Below are 21,010 nucleotides of genomic sequence, written 5' to 3'. Positions count from 1 at the left end.
GACAAGAGGCTATTTATTCGTCACAGCTGGGGGAAACCCTGCACAGCGCACAGATCAGATAGTCAATCTCAGAGGATTATGAGGATGATTTGTAGTTGGGTAAATAGTTATTGCAAGGAGAAGAATCCAAAATGTGACAGAGTAGTTGGGATCGTAGCTTTACTTCCATAGTTGTTTGAAATGTTGTAGACCTGATGCAAATACGGTTTCATTTCAGTACACGTTAGTATTATCACCCCTTTCACCTGAAAATATTGTTGAGGTACACTTGGTGATACCTGCGGAACCTGAATGGAACCGGGCTGAAGAAATGTCTGACCGACAGGTCCCCCTCCGCTTTGGCCGATCGACATGCTGGACATACTGACACTCTGACCGAGAGGCACATTTGAAATACTTCCACTTTCACCAGTGGGGAGCATTTGAGGATGAGCCAATGCACCAGCACTCTGTGGACCGAGATCACGTGATTTATCAAAACAAAGATGTCAAACAATGAATAATTAATTAATTAATTAATCAGTTTAGTATCATTTACGAAGGAGGTAAAAACGACATAAAGACGTACAGATACTGTAGGAGGGAGAGTCGTCTGCGAGTGGGTGTACGACTCCCCTTGCTGAGAATACGCCTGGCTCTGTCCACTTGCATAGGATTCACAGCTGGCAGACCCGATGCTCTCACCTTCTGAGTAAAACACAGTTGAAGCAAAGAGACGAAATGTAAAAATGCAAACTACACATAAAGTATTTATACATGTACATGAAGCATTTTAGAGTATCTTGACATTTAGTTAATTCAGAGTGGTCCTTTCTAATAAATCCCTGCCGTACTGATCGCGTCATGACGGTGAACACTCTACCTGGGAGAGGAAGGGTGGTCCCGCTGAAAATATGCTGCTGCCGGACGTGCTGGTCCACTTCAGGCAGCTCCTCAGACTCCTGTCCTCCTCCTCCTCCTCCTCCCCCTCCTGTCTGTCCCGCTGCCCCTGGCCCCAGTGACGATGTGCATGATGGATGAGAAAAGGTGTAGGAAGTGAGAGTGGAGTCTCTTCTTTCTTCAAAGCCCTGTTGCTGCTGAAGGAGTTGCTGCTGACGACGCTCCCGTGACTTTTTGATGAGATTTACTCGGTCCCGAATGGATTTTCCCACCACCTTGGCATCGCTCTCATGGAAGAAACCTGACTTTACCTGTGGTGAGGGAGGGGGATTTAATTAATTGATGGCTAGAATTAGGCTGTGGGAATTTAGGTCAGAAAGAGCTACTCTGAAATGGCTGATAAATGAGCTGGAGGATTTCCCTCACCCGACTTTTCCTTCAATCTTTTAAGCTTAAAAATCTTTTCCCAGCCTATCCTATACCCTGTGACATCCATGGGCTCCCGTCTATTCATTAGCCATGATTTTCCTTGTGTCTCACCATCTCTAGAGCCACCTCCTCAGCGCTATCATTCTCCAGGTCATAGCTGAACTCAATGGCCTCGTTGTCTTTGTGCTTCCCCTTCAGTTTCTTCGGCTCTTCAACCCAAATCCGGAGAGCCAGACAGTCTTGGGTCCCTGTGTCCTCCTCTGCCAGCTCAACACGGACCCCCGTGTCTTCCCCAAAGAATGCATGGTTCAGGAGGTCTCTGATGGACAGTCTACCGAGGGAAAGACAAGAAAAGGAGCAGTGGAGGGTGAAAGAGTTAACCACCAGAATGCTTTATAATTGTGCGATCAGGAATTCCACATGATACGGTGCAACATGTCATATCACGAAAGTAAAACTGACTTACCTCTGGCTCTTGTTCTGACGAATGCAGCCTTCGATGATCTCTTTTATCTCTGGGTCATTCACTTTATCAAAGCTGGCCGGCTTTATACCCTGAAGAGAGAGAAATGGGAAATTATATTATACCATTTTCATATTCGCTTTCCATATTTGTTTCACTGTGGACCCATGGACCGGCTTTAAATAAACTTTAGGTCTGCACATGCCTTCCACGTGAATGTGCTGAATTTAAATGAAAGTAATGCAGTCGGAGACACTCACACTTGTGACTTTGCGATAGATCTGAGCAGCATTTTGGCACTCAGAGTAGGGGTATTCTGAAGTAGCCATCTCCAGCATGCACATCCCAAAGGCGTAAACATCCACAGACTCATCATAGTGCTCCTCATACATCTCTGGGGCCATGAACTCTGGTGTTCCTGTTAAAACCAGACAGCAATTCACAGTCATCACCAATCAGAACCTACTTTTTAGATTTCATCAATCTATATTAACTGTCGCATGATATTGACCACACAGGGCGAAAATGCCCCAAACCATCAAACAATTGAAATTCAATTTAAACTCCCGTAAGATTCTTCCTGGCACCGGTTCTTACTTCCTGAGTTAAACTATATATATTGAGCTAGATGGTACTCACTGTGCACTGCTTAAGTTGGCTCACACAGCCAACATCACATCAGTGGTCTCTGTTTACGTTAAGTGCTACCCCACGTGAATTTTAGAGTGACTTTATCAATAATAATCTATACTCCCAGGCCACTGAGGCCCTCTGTAAAAATCCTAACAGTGCTGAATACACAGAAAAGTTTATTTATAGGCCCTGACTCAGTTTGTCAGTGAAGCTGCTAAATGTCTGGCACCATCCTCTAAAGCAGTTGGTCTTCTTATGTAGCCTACCTATGACACTCTTGGCAAAGGAGGTTCGCATCAGCGTGGCAAGTCCGAGGTCACCTATCTTGACTGATCCTGTTGGACCTGTTATGAAGATGTTGTCACACTTGAGGTCTCTGTGGACAATTGGAGGAGTCCTGGTGTGAAGGAAGTGAAGGCCCTTCAGAATTTGCCGACACCAGCTCCTCAGGACTTTGGGTTTCATCACCTTAAAGCGCTTAAGGTAACTGTGTAGAGACAAGAGATGAAGTTAAAGTCAAAGAGAACGCCACGGGACAGCTAGAGGATCAAAAACAACATTATTATTTAACTTTCTATGCGTCATGATAAATGGTTATGACGTTGCACTTGGATAATAATAAAATTAACATTCAGAAAAATTTAATTCTCCATCAAATTGAATTACAAGTGTGTTGCTGTAATCATAATGATAAATATAATCTACTCAAATGAAAAAAAAAGCCACCAGCAGTTGTGTTTGCTGAATTTTTGGGCCATGTTTTCTTTCTGTTGTTTGTCTGGGAGAAAACTGAGCAGCCATTGAGTGAAGAAATACAGAAATAAGGCGGTTGGTCTAACGTTTTGAGTGTTCCTGAAGTCATGAGTTCAGTGACCAGTACGATGCACTTCTTGCCACGGAGCACAGACTCCCAGGAATCATAGAAGCGGACGATGTTGGGGTGCTGAAGTCCCTTCAGCATCTCAGCCTCCTCCTTGAAGCGTTGCTGCTCTGCCTTGGTCAGCTTGCGGTCCTGAGGTGACAGGTGTGCACATCAAGTTAAATTACACATGAATGTCAACATTTGCTATGAGCAGTACAGGAACTCTGCCACGTGAGTCTGCTCAGAGCCCAGAAAACATCATGAGGTTACCTGACACTGTACATGACTGTGCACTAACAACATCGGCCACTAGGTGGTGGTAGCAACATAAAGTTGCAGCACTGCTGAGACAACACCCAAGCTTTAGCTTTATAAAACACATTTCTACTGCATCTGCCACACATTCCCACTATGGCGGACAGGACACCACTGGACACGGCAGAAATCCAATTCACTGGCACAAGCAGCATCCCAATGGGAGCAGACACAGTCATTCAATAATCCCTCTGTTAAGCACTGGTGCATAGGTTATTTATAAAACCTAAGACTCATGAAGGTTATACAGGGAAGGTATCCACCCTCTGGTATTTTTTTTTTTTTTTATGCATGTCTTAATGTGTCTTAAATTTCTGGTCTATTTTTCAGTCTTATGTCTTACTCCCATGGTGCTTCATCAATAACTTATACTTATATGTAGATATATGCGCAGACAAAAATTACAAAGTCAATGGGCAAGAGAATTTATGAATATGAGACTGATAAGGATCATGACATGTTATTAAATAATCAAAAACAATGCTGATAATCAAAGGCTTTTACCTCTTGGCTGGCGCCACTAAGTCAGTGTATATTTTTAGACTTGTCACAAGCAACTGTTTACGTCTTCTATTTCCATGTCTACAACGAACAAAGCTTTTCAGGTCTGTGGTCTTTTGACCTCTGTTGACCATGTGACCTGCTATTTGGGGGAATTATCTGAGAAGTTTAAAAAGAAAACACACACAGAGTTCATTCTCCTAGCTTTGCATTTAATAATAATAATAACAACTGCCAACCATCTATGTGAGAGCGAAATATAAGGAAAGAAAAAAACAAAACAGCGTGTCTGACTAAACATCTGCGAGGGAGTCGGATGGCAGCCATAGACGTGTCACAAACAGACCCCACTATAAATAGAAGTCGTCATAACACTGGCTTTCCATTGATCGATTCCATTGATGTTGAGCTTTTTTGCTTTACACAAAGCCCCCCAAAGGGAGGCAGTGTACTGCAGATGTTTGGAAGCAAATAAACAGATATTCATGTATGCATTTTCTCTGTCACCGCATGCACCGTGTACTATATTTATTATTATCTGTCTATTTTTCTAGCCTGCGCTCTTCTTTCAGTGCCTCTGCTTCTCTCCCTCTTTGTGTCTGTGTTTCATCTCCTCAGAGATCTTCAACTCCATGTCTGTGCTGGTTCAGTGTCCTTTTCTGGAAGTACTGGTGGAGACAATCACTCCTCCCCCAAAAGGGAAGTAGCGTCAACAAGAAGGCTGCTCCTCAATGCACTATTATGGCTAAGAATAAGATGGCCAGTCAGTGCCAACCCTCGTACTTTGGTACTTCACACAGACTAGATCGATCACACTGCTACTGGCATATGATGACCTGTTATAATATAACGTATGCATTCCTGGGAAATAGCGTAGGCTACCTAAGTGTGCAGGTGTATCTGGCCATGCTAAGCCTTTCTGGTGTGCTCGTTTTGTTGGGGAGTACTCTCTCTGTTTGGGTGCCCCTGTCCTCTTCCTCTCTCCACAGTCAGGACATCACTCTGCATCACTGTCTGGCTCGGTGTGAGACAGAGTGCTGCCTGTGTGTCCCTGTCTGATGCCTCCTCAGCGTCTATTGTGTCTCCCCCAGAGTGTGGTATCAGACAGCCTTAGGGTCAGCAAAAAGGTCACAAAGAGTTCAGTGAGTGGAATTGTGTCTAGACAAACTCACACAAACCTACTCCCCACTGCATATCCACCACCGCAAATGCACATACACACCCATATCCACCCAAATCGAGGTGCAACAACAACAAAAACTCCAGATAAGAGCAGCATAAGTGTGTCATTGATAAGCCTTGGCCCTTTCTCCATTACCAAGACTGCGAAACACACCCAATCCAAACCTCTACTGCAGTTAAAAAGGCCCTAGTCACACTGACCTGTGTAATACTCTCAGAACCTGGAGCTGTGTGCTACAGCACATCAGCACAACCTTGGTACCGCAGTGAAAACAAACATGGATCTGACAAAACAAAAGAGGATACAGACGCCACAGGAGAAAAAGGGAAATTATGAAGCAACACAGAAACAAATAAACAGAAAGTGAGACAATGACAAAGCCCTGTTGTGACTGCCCTGGTCTGTCTTCCTCTAATTCAGCAACAACGTTCTCCATTTCTGCAACCTAAACAAGTAAACTCACAAGACTTTAAGGTCAAAGTCATATCAATTGGGAATAAAAAATAATAACTATTCTCAGATGGATCTGATAAATCTGTGTATGTGCATATATGGATGGCAAAAAAATGACTTAATGAGTTGGCTGAATTGTCTCACTCTAGGACATGCTGTAGCTACCCTGATGAATGTCTAGACAGTACACAGAACACAACAGCTCTACATGCACTTGGCTCTTACTTTGTCGCAGACAAGGTGGACAGCTGCCTTCAAAAGTAAAAACAACCAGTGACGTGCTTTGAGCTCACATGCACATGCACAAATTTGCACTTAGCCACTTCCTGTTCAGCCTCTGTGTCTAACTAATGTGTATATTTTCACTACCATGTGAGCCATGTCAAAGACAAACATCCATTGCCTTGTGATTTCAACTTTTTCTTATTCTAAAACTAACAGCAATAGGAAATGTGATGCAATCCAAAGAGATGACGCTTAGATTTTGCAGAGATTGTGTCAGTGAGATGTTGATTCAACTCTATAGCAATATTTGAAGCCGCTGTAGTGTGGGGTGCGGATCAGACTGCATCACATTGATTTATTTTCTTATTTTGGCTGCAGATGATGAACAAACTACCAGGATCACTTTGCGAAATCCCTTAAGTCCCTGTGATAGAATGTCAACAAATAACCTGTGTGTGTATCTCTGAATATGTGTGCATTGTCTATGTATGTGTGTATGTGTTAGGTATGTATGTATTGTGCATACATTGTGTACATGTGTGTCAGCATGTGAGCACGTCTAGGAAAACACAGGCATGCTGGCCTCTTATTACCCACCCATAAACCTTATACATTTACTTGTTTATTAGATCCACATTATTATTTGAACACTGGACACTGGCTACCATTCTTATCTTACACTATTTAATTAAATGTTTGTTTTTTTCCTATCCCATTACTAATGTCTTGATGTTCACTCCTCCATTCACATTCTCCTGGTTTATTATCAGTGTGCATTTGTGTCTGTACTTGTGTGTATGTGTATGTGTATGTGTATGTGTATGTGTATGTGTATGTGTATGTGTATGTGTATGTGTATATGTATGTGTATGTGTATGTGTATGTAGGTATAAATTAGTTCTCCACAACCTCTCATCTCTACACTATTAAATCTTTATGTCTGTAGCAGTGTTTGTGCAGCGTTTATCCAGGGAAAACTGTTCTACTAATTCATAGCGGTTAAGGTGCGGGACGGTTTGGGGGAGGTTTACTGCTGTTGTCATGGGGATGTCCTCCTGGTGGTCTGGCTGTATGGCCCCCAGTTTGTATGGTCAGGGCTGGGACAAGACGTGTTCTCCCTCAATCTCAGGTGAGGAACCAAATATAACAAAAGGGGAATTCAACAAATAGAATAACCAAGTCAATAAGAAAAAAAAAAAGTAACTTAAAGCAGAAGTAAGCGATATTTTTGTGTTAATATAAGTCTTAAATAGTTATATCTTCCGACAGCAATCACTTACATAGAGTGTTTGGACCGAAACACGGGTCTGTCAGTCACTCTGCTCTGCTCTGAGCCGAGGGGAAAACTTTTCTCGTATCCTACAAGTTTTATCCAATGAGGAGAGAGAACGGCATGCAGGGCTGTGTGTGCAGCCAGAGCCAGTCTGGTGCAGCCAAGGGATGCGCCTGAATGTGGTGACGTAGGGACGAGGGCGGGGGCTGCTAACTCCATCAGCTGACAAGACGTTATGGTGCGTTCAAGGCAACCCGTAACTCATGTTTTTCCGACCTGTGAAGTCGTACCAGTTCGATCTGGTACGAGTTCACGGGTCGGAAGTTACGAGTGGCCGTTATAGTGACTTTCACCGGTAAAACAGGTCGGAAAAACACGAGTGGGTTGCCTGGAACGCTACAAAGTCGTAAGTCGTGACTTGAAGCTGTAATTTACGGTTTCAAAAGCCTGCCTGGAACGCAGCATTAGCCAAAACGACCGGATCGCTTACTTCTGCTTTAAGTCAATGAAAACAAATGAACTTGCAAATAAAAGAAGATGCTACTCAGACCACTTCAGAGAGAGCAACAGGAGCGGCTCTAAAGAATATCTTGAAACAAGAACAACTTTTCAAAAAATGTGTATTAATTAAGCAAACGAATATTCAACAGAAAGACTCCTCGTTAACCTCCACTGCCAATGGGAGTCACCCCATGAGTGACTGGTGGTGTGCCTCTCTTTCCTGGTCCCCTGTCTGGCCCTCCATCTCACCGCCACTAAGCTCTGTGATGGTGACTGCTGTTCCACAACAACCGTTTGGGTGCAGCAGCAGCAGCACCCACCACTTTGACAGTCACTACAGCACCTGTACTGTATGATCACTGCACAGCACTGTCCCTGATCCCCAAACCATAGTTTACTGCATAAAGTGGAAGTTGCCACAATTTCCTTGCTTCATAACCATGAACATATCCAAGCAACCACCTCTAGTATTTGTGATAATTAGAATCGTGTGTGTGTGGGTTGGAATCTCTTCGGATATCACTGTGTGGTAAATTACATACGTGCATATGTTAACTACATCCTAACTGCAGACTGTTTTTTCATTTGTTTCATTTTACAGTTTTGTTTTTGTTTTCTTTCTTAGGTCTGACCGTCACTGTAGAACTAACAGTATTTTAGTTATTATTTTTCTTCTTATAACATTTCACCAAAAACTCTGTCTCATTACCATAATTTGTATCCCTGTGCTTGTATACTGTCTTTCATGTTGTTTCCGATGTTATTGCACCAATAAAAGCAACCATTAAAGGTTTCACAAATGTATTAATTAATGGAGGGTAACTGTAATTGATTACATCATATTCACCATAGTTTCTATTATTTTGTCCACGCCTGCATGGTTAGTTTGGCTATGCAATGCTGCTGTTGCATGGTGCCTCCCAGGGAGGTCCACTGTAGCCTGGTAAACAGAGTAACACTTAAGACCATGTTGTGCATGTGCACTGTGAGATTTTTTTGGATCAGACATCTGGTAGAGCAGAAGGTCAGGCGGCAGGTTAAGTAGTCTCATAAAACACTGGGGGAAATGGACAGTATATGGCTCACGAGGCACATTTGGTAGACGTAAGAGGTTTGCCGCCGGGGTCATAAATGCCAAAGCATGCCGGGCCTAAAACATCTATTTTGGCAAACAGCACATTGAGTATGAGATATCACAAAATCAACACGAGATGAACTGGCATCCATGGTTACATTTTTATCTGAAGGAGGAGCGTGCCTCAGCTAACTGTGGGATAAACAGGGTGGCTTTAAGGGCAAATAGGGGAATGTTATTCTTGCTGTAGGTGAATATTTGTGGATATTTAGTGTGTATTGCCCTGCAGTGTGAGTAAGCATGTCAGTGCTTGAAAATCCGAGGTGGCGGGTGGTTCGGATTAGATTACTGTAAGCTACAACAGCTCAGACTAACAAGATAGATTGCTGGAAAAGGGCTAGCTTGCACGTTGGATTAGAACCCCAGGCCAGTGGGCCAAGTTCACTAACCTTTATAGATCCCCATAGCCAATACAATACGCTAGCCATTTTCTTTTTAAGTGACAAGTGGTCACCTAAAAGGGGGCTTCCACAGATTTATGGGAGGGCTTGATTGGTCTGGCTCACATGTCAAAACTGTTTAATCACAAGTGCTTGACATGTATTGAATTTTGTTTAAGCTATACAGTTAATGCTAGGGTTATGTGGTTAATGCCTCAGACATTCAATAGCAATTGAATCTCTGTTGCCGGTTAGGTAACTAACATTGCGGCGGGAGGATACAGCCCGGGGGACACTAGCCAGCTGTCAGTGCCCTAGATGAACATACGTCTGGTCAGTTCGGTTGGATCAATTTCATCCGGGTCTGGTCAGTTCAGACCCAGATGGAATTGATTCTGTACTAAAATTAGTCGAGGCCAAATTCACTTGATTTGGCCTTGACTAATTTTAACCAGCCATCAATAGTCTGGCGTTGCTTTTTATGTCCTAACCCAACTGGTTTTTCAGAATGTTAAGCAATCGAAATAATCTCCAGCACCTCCCTGCACTGTTGTTACCAGCTGTGGCAGTGATGAATGTGTGTGCGTGTGCGTGTGTGTGCATGTGTGTATGTCATCAGGGTAAAATGTGGTCCTGGATCTGCATCTACCATCACAGGAACTGTCAGAGAGGTGGTTTTCAGCAGTCTGGCAGATGCTTATTTGTTTATCTGTGGAAAGTATTTATCACTGCAATAGCATCTTGCACAAACATGCAAAACATTATCCCATAATCTCACAGGTCCCAATGAAGTTGGGTGTGGTAAAACCCATTAGCAAAAAAACAATTCAGCAATATTGAACAATAATTATAATGTAGCTACTGAATACTCATGTAATAAACATCAGAGAATTCATGGGTTACTAGTAGTATAGCATGAAGCACATAACTAAGCAAATGAGGCAAACCAAACAGTGCTATAAACAGCTATTATCTCTAACATGAAACAGACAGTTCACTGTGACTAAAATTATCTCTCAGTCTTGTGAGTGGTTTATTATCATGTCATCTACCGAACCAATGGCCTTGATGGTATATAAGTGAGCCAGAGGTCTAAACTTTTTAAAGGTGCTAAAAAAAACCTGACATCGAATGTTAGCCTTAACTCTTAGCAATATCAAAGTTCAGGTTGACCTAAGTAAGGCTGAGTCTTTTTTACCAAGAAACATAGCGTGGTGATTAGTGGGCAAAACTATAAGCAGTCATAAATCTGAAAGGCACTGTGTATGCTAAATCACTAAATATTTAATGCAGTAATCATTATGGCAACCATCGGGACTGTAGTTAATCATTCTCTAGTGTTTGTAGTCCTGTTGAGTGTAGCTGGGGTAAGCTGAGCTGAGCTGGGCCAGTCTGGGATGACTGGGTTGAACCAGTCTGGTTTCTGCCGCCCGAGTTATGCTGTCTGTGCAGGGTTTTTGTTCCAGCCTGACAGGCACCCACTGTAATTAACTCCCTGGATCACTCTGCATGCTCACTCACACAGACAAAAAGTGATGGGGGGAGAGATGGAGGGAGAGGGGAGAGTGAGAGAGAGAGAGAGAGAGAGAGAGAGAGAGAGGGTGATGGGCAGACACATACAGTGGCATATGTTGACACAGACGGACAGCTCGCACACAGAAATGCAATACATGGTAGCCTATAAGGCACACAGAAAATACATGCACTGAGGGTGACGGATGGCAAAACACTTGCAAGGGAGATATATAGCCGTGCCCTTTTAGGTGTGGAATTCCCAGGGAAAGGCAGAGGAAAGAAGAGAGATGGTGTCCGCACTGTGAACTTTAATTACCCACTCTTTCAAGCTGCATTTGGACAGCTAATCCCCTGGCTTCCCTCTCATTGTGGACACAGGAGGAAAGGAGCTAGGTAGGTGCTCCCTGGTTGCAGTCTCACAGGATACTGGAGATAGCATCAATAACATCAAATAATGTTTTGGCGAGTCATGTACAGGGCCGTTTATCATCCTGTGTCATCCAGTTCCTTCAAATTGGAAATGATGCACAGCTCGCCTCGTCCATAGTTCACGGTCTTCTGTGCCTGATGTTTGATTAATGGGGCCTATATTTATCAGTAGAGATGACTGCTGTTTGAATTTCAGCGTTACACGAGCATGAGTGAAGTCAAAATTCAAAAATACTGTTTAATAGCATCCTTAACTTAGACACATCCACACTGTACTGTGTACTGTACATCAAATCAGTATTAAAACAGCAGATTGACCATTATCTTTAGGATCACTATGTAGTTCATTTTAATTTCTTTTTACTTTGAAACTGTGTGCGGCTTTGCTAAGGTGGAGCATAAAGTAGTGATCATGTGACCTGAGTGACTAGAATGTTGCGCTGAATGTGGCACTGGATCCATCTATAGGCGTGTGACCACCAGACCACTGTGTACTGTGTGTGTGTGTGTGTGTGTGTGGGTGTTCATCCTGCATGTGGTAACTTAGCATTAGCATTAGCTCCACAACTGCTCTCTGGGAGGGATGCCATCATAATCCTGTGTTTGGCTCATCGTCTCCCCACCTCCCTTTCCTTTCTATCTCTCCCTCTTTCTTTCACCATCACCGCCTGTGTTTCTTCCTTTTCTTCCTAACGCTGCCTTTTTTCCCTTCCTTCTCCTTGCTCTTGTCTGATTCTAAGTCTGTTTACTTTCCCAAAGGCTATCCTCCAATCTGTTCATAATATACAATCCACTCAGACAATAAAATATACAAAGTGTAGTCTCTGACTGATGTAGCCATAAATGTCCTCATGATTAATACCGACACTGTTTTTTACAGCCAGTAAAAATAGTTACTCTGCATAAGATTTAAATTGACCCAAAGCCTTTGTGGAGGATATCACAGATTTGATATGGGTGCACAAATCAGCTTAAACCTACTGTCTTTTCATTTTCCAATTTTTTTTTTTTTTTTTTACCAGCACTGATCCACTCACACTCCTGCAGCACGGCAAAATACAGTGCGGTGCCCTTGATGGTGTCATAAAAGAATGCTGTCTGGTAGCCAAACATATTAGTGATAACGCCATTACTGAAGGTGAAAGGGGGCGGGGCTACCTTTGGAGGCTGAGTAGATCTCTTGGAAAATGGACGGATCAAGTATTTGAATAGGACTAAACAGGAGCTGTGGCCAGTGTGATGGACCCCACCAGCAGAGCCTAAGTGCTGATGTGAAGCTGATTCACTAGGTGTTGGAGTAGCACCAGAAAAGGTGATGGGGGCATGCCTGCTGCTTGTTAGTCCAACAGACAGGGCCTGATCTCAAGGATTAGTCAAGGCTCTTGTTTTGGAATTAGCTCCAAACCAAACACATGACTGACTTTTCTCACACAAAGCCAGCAGTCAAATCAGATGGCTTACCATAACACTGCTCTCTATTGTGAGGCCAAGAGTCAAAGGGACGCATTTCTTCTCTCCTCCACAAGTCTGTCTCCCACCACATGTTGAATTCACACACACCGTCTAACAATGTTTCTCATTACATCTGAGCATAATGAATCCAAGCAGCTACACTATGCAGCGCTCTGGTATACATAAAAAAAAAGTTTCACTATTGTCCTCCCAGTGTCAATGCACGTCAAAGAGTTTGTTGCAGAAATGTCTGCTATTGTTACACCAACATTTGCTGCAGTGTTCCTTTGTGTTCACAAAATGCTTTTCATTCAGAGCTTCCCTTTCACAGGACTATTTTCATTTCAGACCTCATTTGATTACATGATGGGCACGAGTAGGCTGTGGCATGTAACCTACTGCAGCCTCGGCTATGCCCGGACGCATGTTTAAGGCAGCAGCTAGAACAATAACGCTAATGTTGTGTATTGAATTCTCTAAAAAGTAATTTCTATAAAGTAATCACAGAAAACATACAACAACCCCTGCCTGATTTCAAACACTACACCTAAAAAGTATCAGTTCCTTATGTTCTTATGTTTTATGAATGAATTCTTATAATTCAAGCCAATGCAGCGATGTTGTCTCTAATAAGAAACAGTATCACAACAAGAAGACGCTCTGACAGCCTATGATTCTATTATTCATAACAGCCCTAGAAAAGGCAAAGCCTTTTCGCTTTCACTTTGTGCTGTCACTCAGCTACAAGCGATGCTCCTCCTTTTCACCCTGGTCTCCACCGAGCTGTAGTCTCACAGCATGAAAAGAAAACAGACAACGTGCTGAGATTTCCTGATTTCAGGAGGAAGGGCTCCTGGGACACATCTAATGTAATTCACTTCAAAAGCACAATGCTGGGCCCAAACGTCTCAGAAGAACACTAATTGGAAATATTATCTGTTGACATATCGCACTTTCATTTACCTCTCACCTTGTGTACACATTCTGGATACTGCTTTGCTGCCTATTTTGGGATGATTTCATCTTTACAGCTAATGCAGAGTTTATTATGATGTGTGATAATGGTGTGAAACAAAAGGAAACACTTTGTCTTACCTGCAGCTCACACCAAGCCACCTCCACCCAAGTCTCGGTATCCAGTCCTTTATACACAGTTTTGAAGGCTCCTCTGCCCAGTTCAATATCAAACTTGAGGAACCTGCCTCCAGGGGAAGTAGCCACAGCCTTCATCTCCGCCTCCTCCTCCTGCTCCCGGTCCCTCTCCTTCCCCCTGTGGGTGGGGGTGGAGGAAGGAGCGTCTTTGCCAGGCTCCTGGCTGGAACTGGCACAAGACGGGTCGTGACCCAGGGCAGCGCAGGATGAAGTAGCTCCTTGCTGCTGAGCGCTGCTGCTGCTGCTGAAGACGGAGTCTGTGGATCGCAGCTCCAGGTGGGGGGCGCTGTGCGGCGCCTCGGGGGGCACCTCCACGTCATCGTCCTGCTCGCAAATCTCCACGCTCTTCCTGAAGAAGCGCTTCTCTCTCCTCAGTCGTTTCTGGCCGGTGTCGGCTGGTATGGAGGGCGTGGAGAACGAAATCGGTTTGACTGCGATCTCCTCGCCCTCCTGGCTGGCTTCTCCCCCTCCTCCTCCTCCTCCTCCTCCTCCTCCGCCTCCTCCGCCTCCCCCTCCTCTTCCTCCCCCTCCCCGGCTTCCTCCATCCTCTCCTCCTGTCGCTCTCCTCTCCGGAGTCTGGGAGGAGAGGTCTGAGGAGGTGCTATGTGTCCTCTCCCTCTGTTGGTCGGCCCTGCCCTCCCGCTCTGTGTCCTCATCCCTCTGTCCATCAGGTTTCTCCGAGGAGTCCTCGGTGCCTGTGGGCTCTCCCGGGTCAGTAGCCATGAGGCTCGGCCTTTCGCACCCCTCCTAGACCTCCTCCTCCTCCTCCAAACCTTTGCTCCTCCGACAGTCTCCGTCTCTCTCTCTTTCTGTGGTCACCCACTCACTGCTTCTAGTCTGTCCGACTGTTCTCCGAGTGCTGCCGATGACTGAGGTCCTTCCTTGGTCAAACTGGTGACCCTCTCCCACTTTTTTCTCCCTTCTCTTCTGGATTCTTTATGGTAGCACAGGAGGGTGAGACCACAGCTGTTGGAGGATAGTTTCTTTCCTCACTTTCCTCATCACCATTTCCTACATTTTCTTCATATCCCACTAAGGTGCAGGATGAATTAAAAAAGAGAGAGGGAAAAAAATTGGAAAAATCACTCTCACTGTTGCAGCTCTTACTAGCACTCTAAAGCGGGAGATTTATCAAGTCTGTTGGGAAAGCTGCAGTGTTTTCCTTTCAAACAGCGGTGAGAATCTCTTCAAGTAAACCCTGCAAGACACAAACAAAATATTTCCATTAATATTCAGACAGTCAGAGCAGAGGAGAGAATTTCTGTCACGTTGAACTCTCTACAGTAAATACGAACGCTTGAGGTGTTCATTAGTCTACCACTAGTTAGAGGAGGAGCTGAGAGATTCATAAGATTGTTGGCACTAAACATGTGGCTGTCAACTGTATGCACCGTGCATTCAGTTCAGTTTATTAACAATGTCATCTTTTTATGGCAGACGGACTTTGTCTCAACAAGTCAGGGGTGAAACCTATTTTTCCTCCTGCCTCATCCATCTGTTCACCCTGCTAGAGACAACCAGAGGAGTCAGAAACAGGGGGACGACAAAATGTAACATGGCAGAATCGCTAAAGGACATCCACCTCTGCCCCCCACCTGAGGCGAGCCTTAATCATCAGAGCAAAGACAAAACAAGATGCTACAGTCCCCTAACTCTCAGAGCCTCCTCTCCAGGTTCCCTTTCCCCTTTTTCCATCCTCTTGGATTTCACTGACCACTGCCACCACTTTCAGCTGCTCCAGCTTTCCATCACAAGTGTTAATTCCTGTCTTGACGAGACACAGAAACAGTGCACTGAACATTAGACTACAAGTGGATTAAATGTTCCTTAAACACATCAATGTTATTTCTACCGTACATACCAGTGGAGTTAATGTTGTTTAACTGAAACATGGTTGAAAAGAGACGAAGTGCAAATGTCCAATACCTTCTTCTTCAAATTTTAAATTTCTGGGAGGAGAGGTGGGCGTGTATATAAGATAATATAAAGACTAATGTAACAGATCTCCCTTAGGGAGTATAACACCTTTGAACATCTTTGTGCCGTGATGAAAAACTTGATATTTCTTCTCCAGTCTACAGACCTTAACCTGTTAGGAACTAGCCTCTATTTTGGAATTCTGCTCGAAAATGACATGCCCATAATGATTAGAGTATATCTCTGCTATCACAAGGTCTATTTGAATAATCCTGGTATAATAATAAAGGGAACACTTGTAAGATTTGTTCAGATGTGTAAGTCTCAATATATAATAATACTGTCCAAATTCTATCAGAGAATTTTCTTCAATTACTTCCCCAGATTTGTACTCTTTTATTATAACTGGTAATTTTGATGTTCACATTGATAATCCTGATAACAGCACTTCTAAAGAAGTTATTGCTTTCTTTGATACATTTGATCTGGTACAGCATGTGACTGGCTCAACTCAAGGTCATAAACTGGACTTATCAACAAGGGTCTCACTATTCCTACTGTGAATGTTATTGAATTGGCACTCTCTGATCATTTCTGTGTTTTCTTTGATGGCAGGTTTCTACAAACACCCAAACCAGACCTAAAACTGTAACCAGTCCTCTGAGCAAGACCGGCACGGCACCACCTACAACAGTAAAGTGTGGATGAAAATATCTTCTCTTTAACAAGATACTGCTATAACAGCTGTCAAGGTTCAAATGACCTCTGGCAAAAAACATAAAGAGCAACAGAGAAATGTCACACAAAGAAGAAAGTCAAAAGAGAGAGTGCAGACAGGGTCAGCATAAATGGAGGAAAGCTAAGCTTCAAATGAACGGTGCCATTTTTAGGAGTGACTCATAATGCCAGAATGGACAATCTAACTTTTCCTTTCAACATAATACATGGGAATATTGACAACACTGGTGATGCCCTATTCACCACTGTAGATGCATTAACACAGTTGCCTTTAGAGTTTACATCAGTTCACATGAGTAATGATGAGTTTGGTTGTTTGTTTTTTTAATCAGACAACTGAAAACACTGGTTTGTGTTACTATTCTGACTGAAACACTGGTGACACTGATGTTAGTTTCAGATGTCTTTTGGTACAAAATGAGAATTTTGTATATTGATACTTGATGATTTGTTAAATCTCACCGTCTGAGCAGTTTGGGTTTTTGATACATGTGTGAAATGTAACCTCTAATGTAAGATATGAGTAGACCTGAGAGCTATTTTGACAGAAGTAATAGGGGATGTTGACTATTAATTTGACAAAGTAGCTTTCGTAGTAAAAACAGGTTGGAGACCCTGGTGTGACTATGTTTCTATGAAGTAAATAAACAATTATATTTTAGCAGGTAAGCTTGCAAAATGCTGCAAACATTAAAGTAAAAACAAAAAAAAAAAAAAAACGTAAATAGAGTCTGGTGATCTCCATTATTAGTGCAAATATTTCCATTTCTATTTCTATTTCTATTCTTGAAGCAGAAACATTCATTCAGAACTGTCGGCCATTTCACAACCCACATGGGAGAGGAATCCTTTCATCTGCTTTATCTGCCAAACAAAAGCTTCATCTGTGTTATGACAAGAAACATTTAAAACTTCCTAGAACGCCCAGCTGACCTAGTCAACAATTACACATGCCTTCCATAACAATCAATAGCGCATTAATTGGTATCTTGTGATTTAAGTTGTGTTCAACAGCTCCATTAGTCCACAGAAAGCTGCTGTTAGTATGCGATACCAACCATTAAATATGGATGGTGAGCTATGGGCCAGTCGAGTGTAAATAATTCATACGCAGAGGGACTGTCCTGGAACTGTACCGGATTGACTACCACACATCTGCAACAAAGGGCTCATAAATATACAAAACTATGATTATGATTCAAGTCAACCATTCAGGCAGGGTAATAAGACACTGTTTCAAATTGGCCCACCGTACTACCCTCTGTCAGCAGAAGGTGAAACTCAACACAGCATGTTTCCTCTGACACGGCAATCTCCCTGCAATACTGGAACTCATTCACTGTTTGGGATTGTGTATGCCTGAGTGTGTGTGTGTGTGTGTGTGTGTGTGTGTGTGTGTGTGTGTGTGTGTGACCCCACTGGGAAATTTTTTTGACATGTTTATCTTCACTTCTCCTCTATCACTCACCATCTTTTCCACAGTATTACATCACCCCTCCCCTTCTGACAGCCAATGATCTCTCACCAGTCAGCCTGAAGTTACTCTGAAGCCACTATGAGAAAAAAAACAGCTGGGGCACCAATTACAGACGCAATATAAAAAAAAAAAAAATCCAAAGTCACCATGTATAACTTACTATGTAGATCTGGACGGACAGGAGGAGGACGTGCTAATGCATACCCACAACAGAACCACACTGAAGGAATGTGGCAGTCCTGGGAGTGTAATGGTGCAGTAAACAGAAAGTAAAAAAGTGCAGCCGGGGTCAGGCTATTAGCTCACTTTGCATATTAGTTTACAACACATATTACTTTACAAATGAACACGTGGCACTGTCAAGGGCCACCGCTATTAGGCACCCTTGTCTAGGGTTACACCTAAGAAGGCATCCACAAGAACCGCCTAAGGACAGTCAGCCTCCCCCCCTCCCACCACCACCACCACCAACCCCCTAAATGTGCTCTCCCCTGTCAGGCTGGCTCAGTTGGAGTCACAGCATTAAGTCTGGGGGGGGTTTTTTTCTTTAATTTTAATGAACAAAGCCCACCCTGACCACCAGGGGCTCTGCTGGCGGCTCACAGCTAGCTATTATCTCTTTTATAAGGTGGTCATTAACGCTCACATCAAGTCTGTTGTCTCTTCAGGCTCAAAGCGAAAGAGTCTGATGTGCAATGCTACAGGCTGTCAGTCAAATTAAAGGCACAATAGGCTGATAGGGACCAACTGCTAAGCAGCTCCCGGGGGAACAAGAAAGATTTCCAGTTCTGCAACATTCCCGAGACATAGACACATGCTCTAAGAGACAACCTGTAATTAGGGTTAAGCTGGAAGCCTCACACAAAAACACACTCACAACCACAACTAATTCCACTATCATTAACATTAATATCATTAAATATGAGTGGTCGGTATAAAATCACTCATTACATCACTGTCTCTAATTTGAATAGTGAAAGTAATAGATTGTGTTGCTAATGGGGCAATTTTCTGGAAAATGGAACAAAAAAACATTTACACATAACATAACCTAATGGGTGTTTAGCTAATCCAGTTAATCAAGTACCTGACCTATCAAGGTAGCTCACCGTTCAGTACGTCAAACCCTGCAGATTCAGTACTGCCAACACGCAGCCCCACTATGAGGCCCCCATCCTGTCTCACATGTTACAGTGGTGGCAGCTTGCACAGACCCTCCATAGTGAAGTTTCCAGTTATATTGTACGTACCACCATGTTGCCCAACCATACTTCAACAAAAAGGCTGCGGCTGCTGCTCAGTCAATCATATTCAAGTCAGCAGACTGTGAAAAAACACCCATCACAGTTTCCCTGACTTCAAGGTGATGTGTCAAGCAAACTGCTAAAAAAGTCCACGGACTGAATTCAAAACTGTTATCTTTATTATACTTATGAATATTCAGCCAAAGAAGAGGGGTATACATGAATTAAATGTCCACTGTTAATCAAATACTATTTTTTTGCATGACAGCAAACCTAAATGAGACACAGAGAATGGACTACTGAACTAAAACTTCATATACCATAGCCATAATTTTGCAAATGGGGGACTGAGAGTGTACAGTGTGACAAGAGTGTACAGTGAGACTAAAAAAGGTTAAGGCTAACAGGATGTAGGGAACATAAAGGGGGAAAAACAACAGGCGATAAAGAGAGGGAAGTTGCCCTTTAAACAGGAGCTTATTCGCCTATGTCCCCAGGGCAAGGAGTTCCCATGAAAGCCACATACCGGACAGAGTTATCACAGCACATCAAACACGTTCAACCCCATCACTGTCTCTCACACTCGCCCAGTCTCCCTTCCAAACACACAAACATAGACACACACACAGATACAGATGTCAGACACACACTGGCAGGCTTGAGCAAACTTTCTGTTTCACTCTTTTCCCCCCTCTCTCTCTCTCTGTTCATCTCACACTCTCTCTATCTTTTATACACAGACAAAAACACACACACACACACACACACACACATACACATCAAAAGCAAACCCTCACTCGCACCCAAACTGCATGTCCCCTTTCAATGAAAGAATGCCGAGAGGAATTTCCTGACACCAGCCAAATGACCAAGCAACTGCCCATGTGGGCAAACGTGGTAAACCAAAGTTGAAGATAACAAAACCTAAAGCCACAGCTGAAACTGTCCCATCTCGCTTCGGCAGCAAATTGACCCCGGTATCTAGCGTAGCGTGCGTCGAATTCATATGTCAGAATCATTGTCTGTTAATTCTTCTATCAGTGCTGGATTACATGAGAACTGAACATCTGACGTGCTGCACTCTGCCTGCCCTCCAGGCTTCTGTGAGGCTCCTACATGGGGAGAACACCTGCAGCTGCCTGATCATTTCTGAAATGTGCAGCCAAAATCATTATGACAACTTTGCTTCACCGCTGCCAAGGATGTGATTTTTATCCTATTCCGAAAACCAAACAGAGGACCCTGATTCTTTTTGCTTGAATTTATATTTCTATACTCAAAGTTTACAAAGGGAAAGCTGCACTATGTTCATAAACCCCTTTTCTCAAAAGTGCACACATCAAAGTCAAGTTCATTGCAATCCTGTTGCACTTTTTTTTCAGCCCGTACTTCGTGGGGATACGCACATTAATCCCCTGGAACCAAACTGCCGCTGGAAAATTAGGCAGGCAGACAAAGGACGGGCCGGGGGACTCTCTCTGTGTGCGTGCACGCAGACAGCGAGGTTTTTGCCATTGAGGGGGACATGTAGATGAAAAGAGTGAATAAAAAATGGCGAGGGGGACAGGAAGGGATTGTAGTTGGTGGGAGCAAGCGGGCAGCAGAGTTTCAAACACAGAGAGAGAGGGAAGGAGAGATGGCGCGAGGGGGGCCGGCTAGTAGAAGGGGTGGGAAAAATGTGTGTGTGAAAGAGAACAAGAGAGAGATAAAGAGAGGGGGGTGGCACAGACAAAAAGTGGGCTGGAGGGTGGGGGGGTGGGGGGGATTTTGCCTGATAAAATATGTGCCAATGTTTGTGTGAATGAAAGCAGTGACTATAGCTAAATTTCGGTCTGAACAATAGCAGCTACAGTT

General features: G+C 43.6%; 1 protein-coding gene across 10 annotated transcripts in view; it reads right to left on the bottom strand.

Moving 5' to 3' along the window:
• wnk3 (WNK lysine deficient protein kinase 3) overlaps positions 1 to 14,702 on the bottom strand; it is a 31,294-nt gene extending 16,592 nt beyond the window's left edge. For 7 of the 10 annotated variants that reach the window (XM_085781916.1, XM_085781922.1, XM_085781925.1 and 4 more), the window contains exons 1-9: positions 13,724 to 14,702; positions 3,244 to 3,416; positions 2,671 to 2,891; positions 2,032 to 2,189; positions 1,775 to 1,863; positions 1,420 to 1,639; positions 863 to 1,190; positions 569 to 687; positions 246 to 449 (exon numbers count right to left, since the gene is read on the bottom strand). In XM_085781916.1, coding sequence (XP_085638042.1) covers positions 246 to 449; positions 569 to 687; positions 863 to 1,190; positions 1,420 to 1,639; positions 1,775 to 1,863; positions 2,032 to 2,189; positions 2,671 to 2,891; positions 3,244 to 3,416; positions 13,724 to 14,503 — 2,292 coding nt within the window. In that variant the 5' untranslated portion in view covers positions 14,504 to 14,702. The remainder of the gene's footprint in view (positions 1 to 245; positions 450 to 568; positions 688 to 862; positions 1,191 to 1,419; positions 1,640 to 1,774; positions 1,864 to 2,031; positions 2,190 to 2,670; positions 2,892 to 3,243; positions 3,417 to 13,723) is intronic. The other 3 variants (XM_085781919.1, XM_085781927.1, XM_085781921.1) reach the window with 2 other exon arrangements.
• Between the last annotated feature and the right edge of the window lie 6,308 nt (positions 14,703 to 21,010).

The sequence above is a fragment of the Trachurus japonicus genome, chromosome 7 (genome assembly GCF_045865225.1).
Source record: "Trachurus japonicus isolate A0001 chromosome 7, Traja_1.0".
Classification (NCBI taxonomy): domain Eukaryota; kingdom Metazoa; phylum Chordata; class Actinopteri; order Carangiformes; family Carangidae; genus Trachurus; species Trachurus japonicus.
This window is presented reverse-complemented; position numbering and strand designations above follow the sequence as displayed.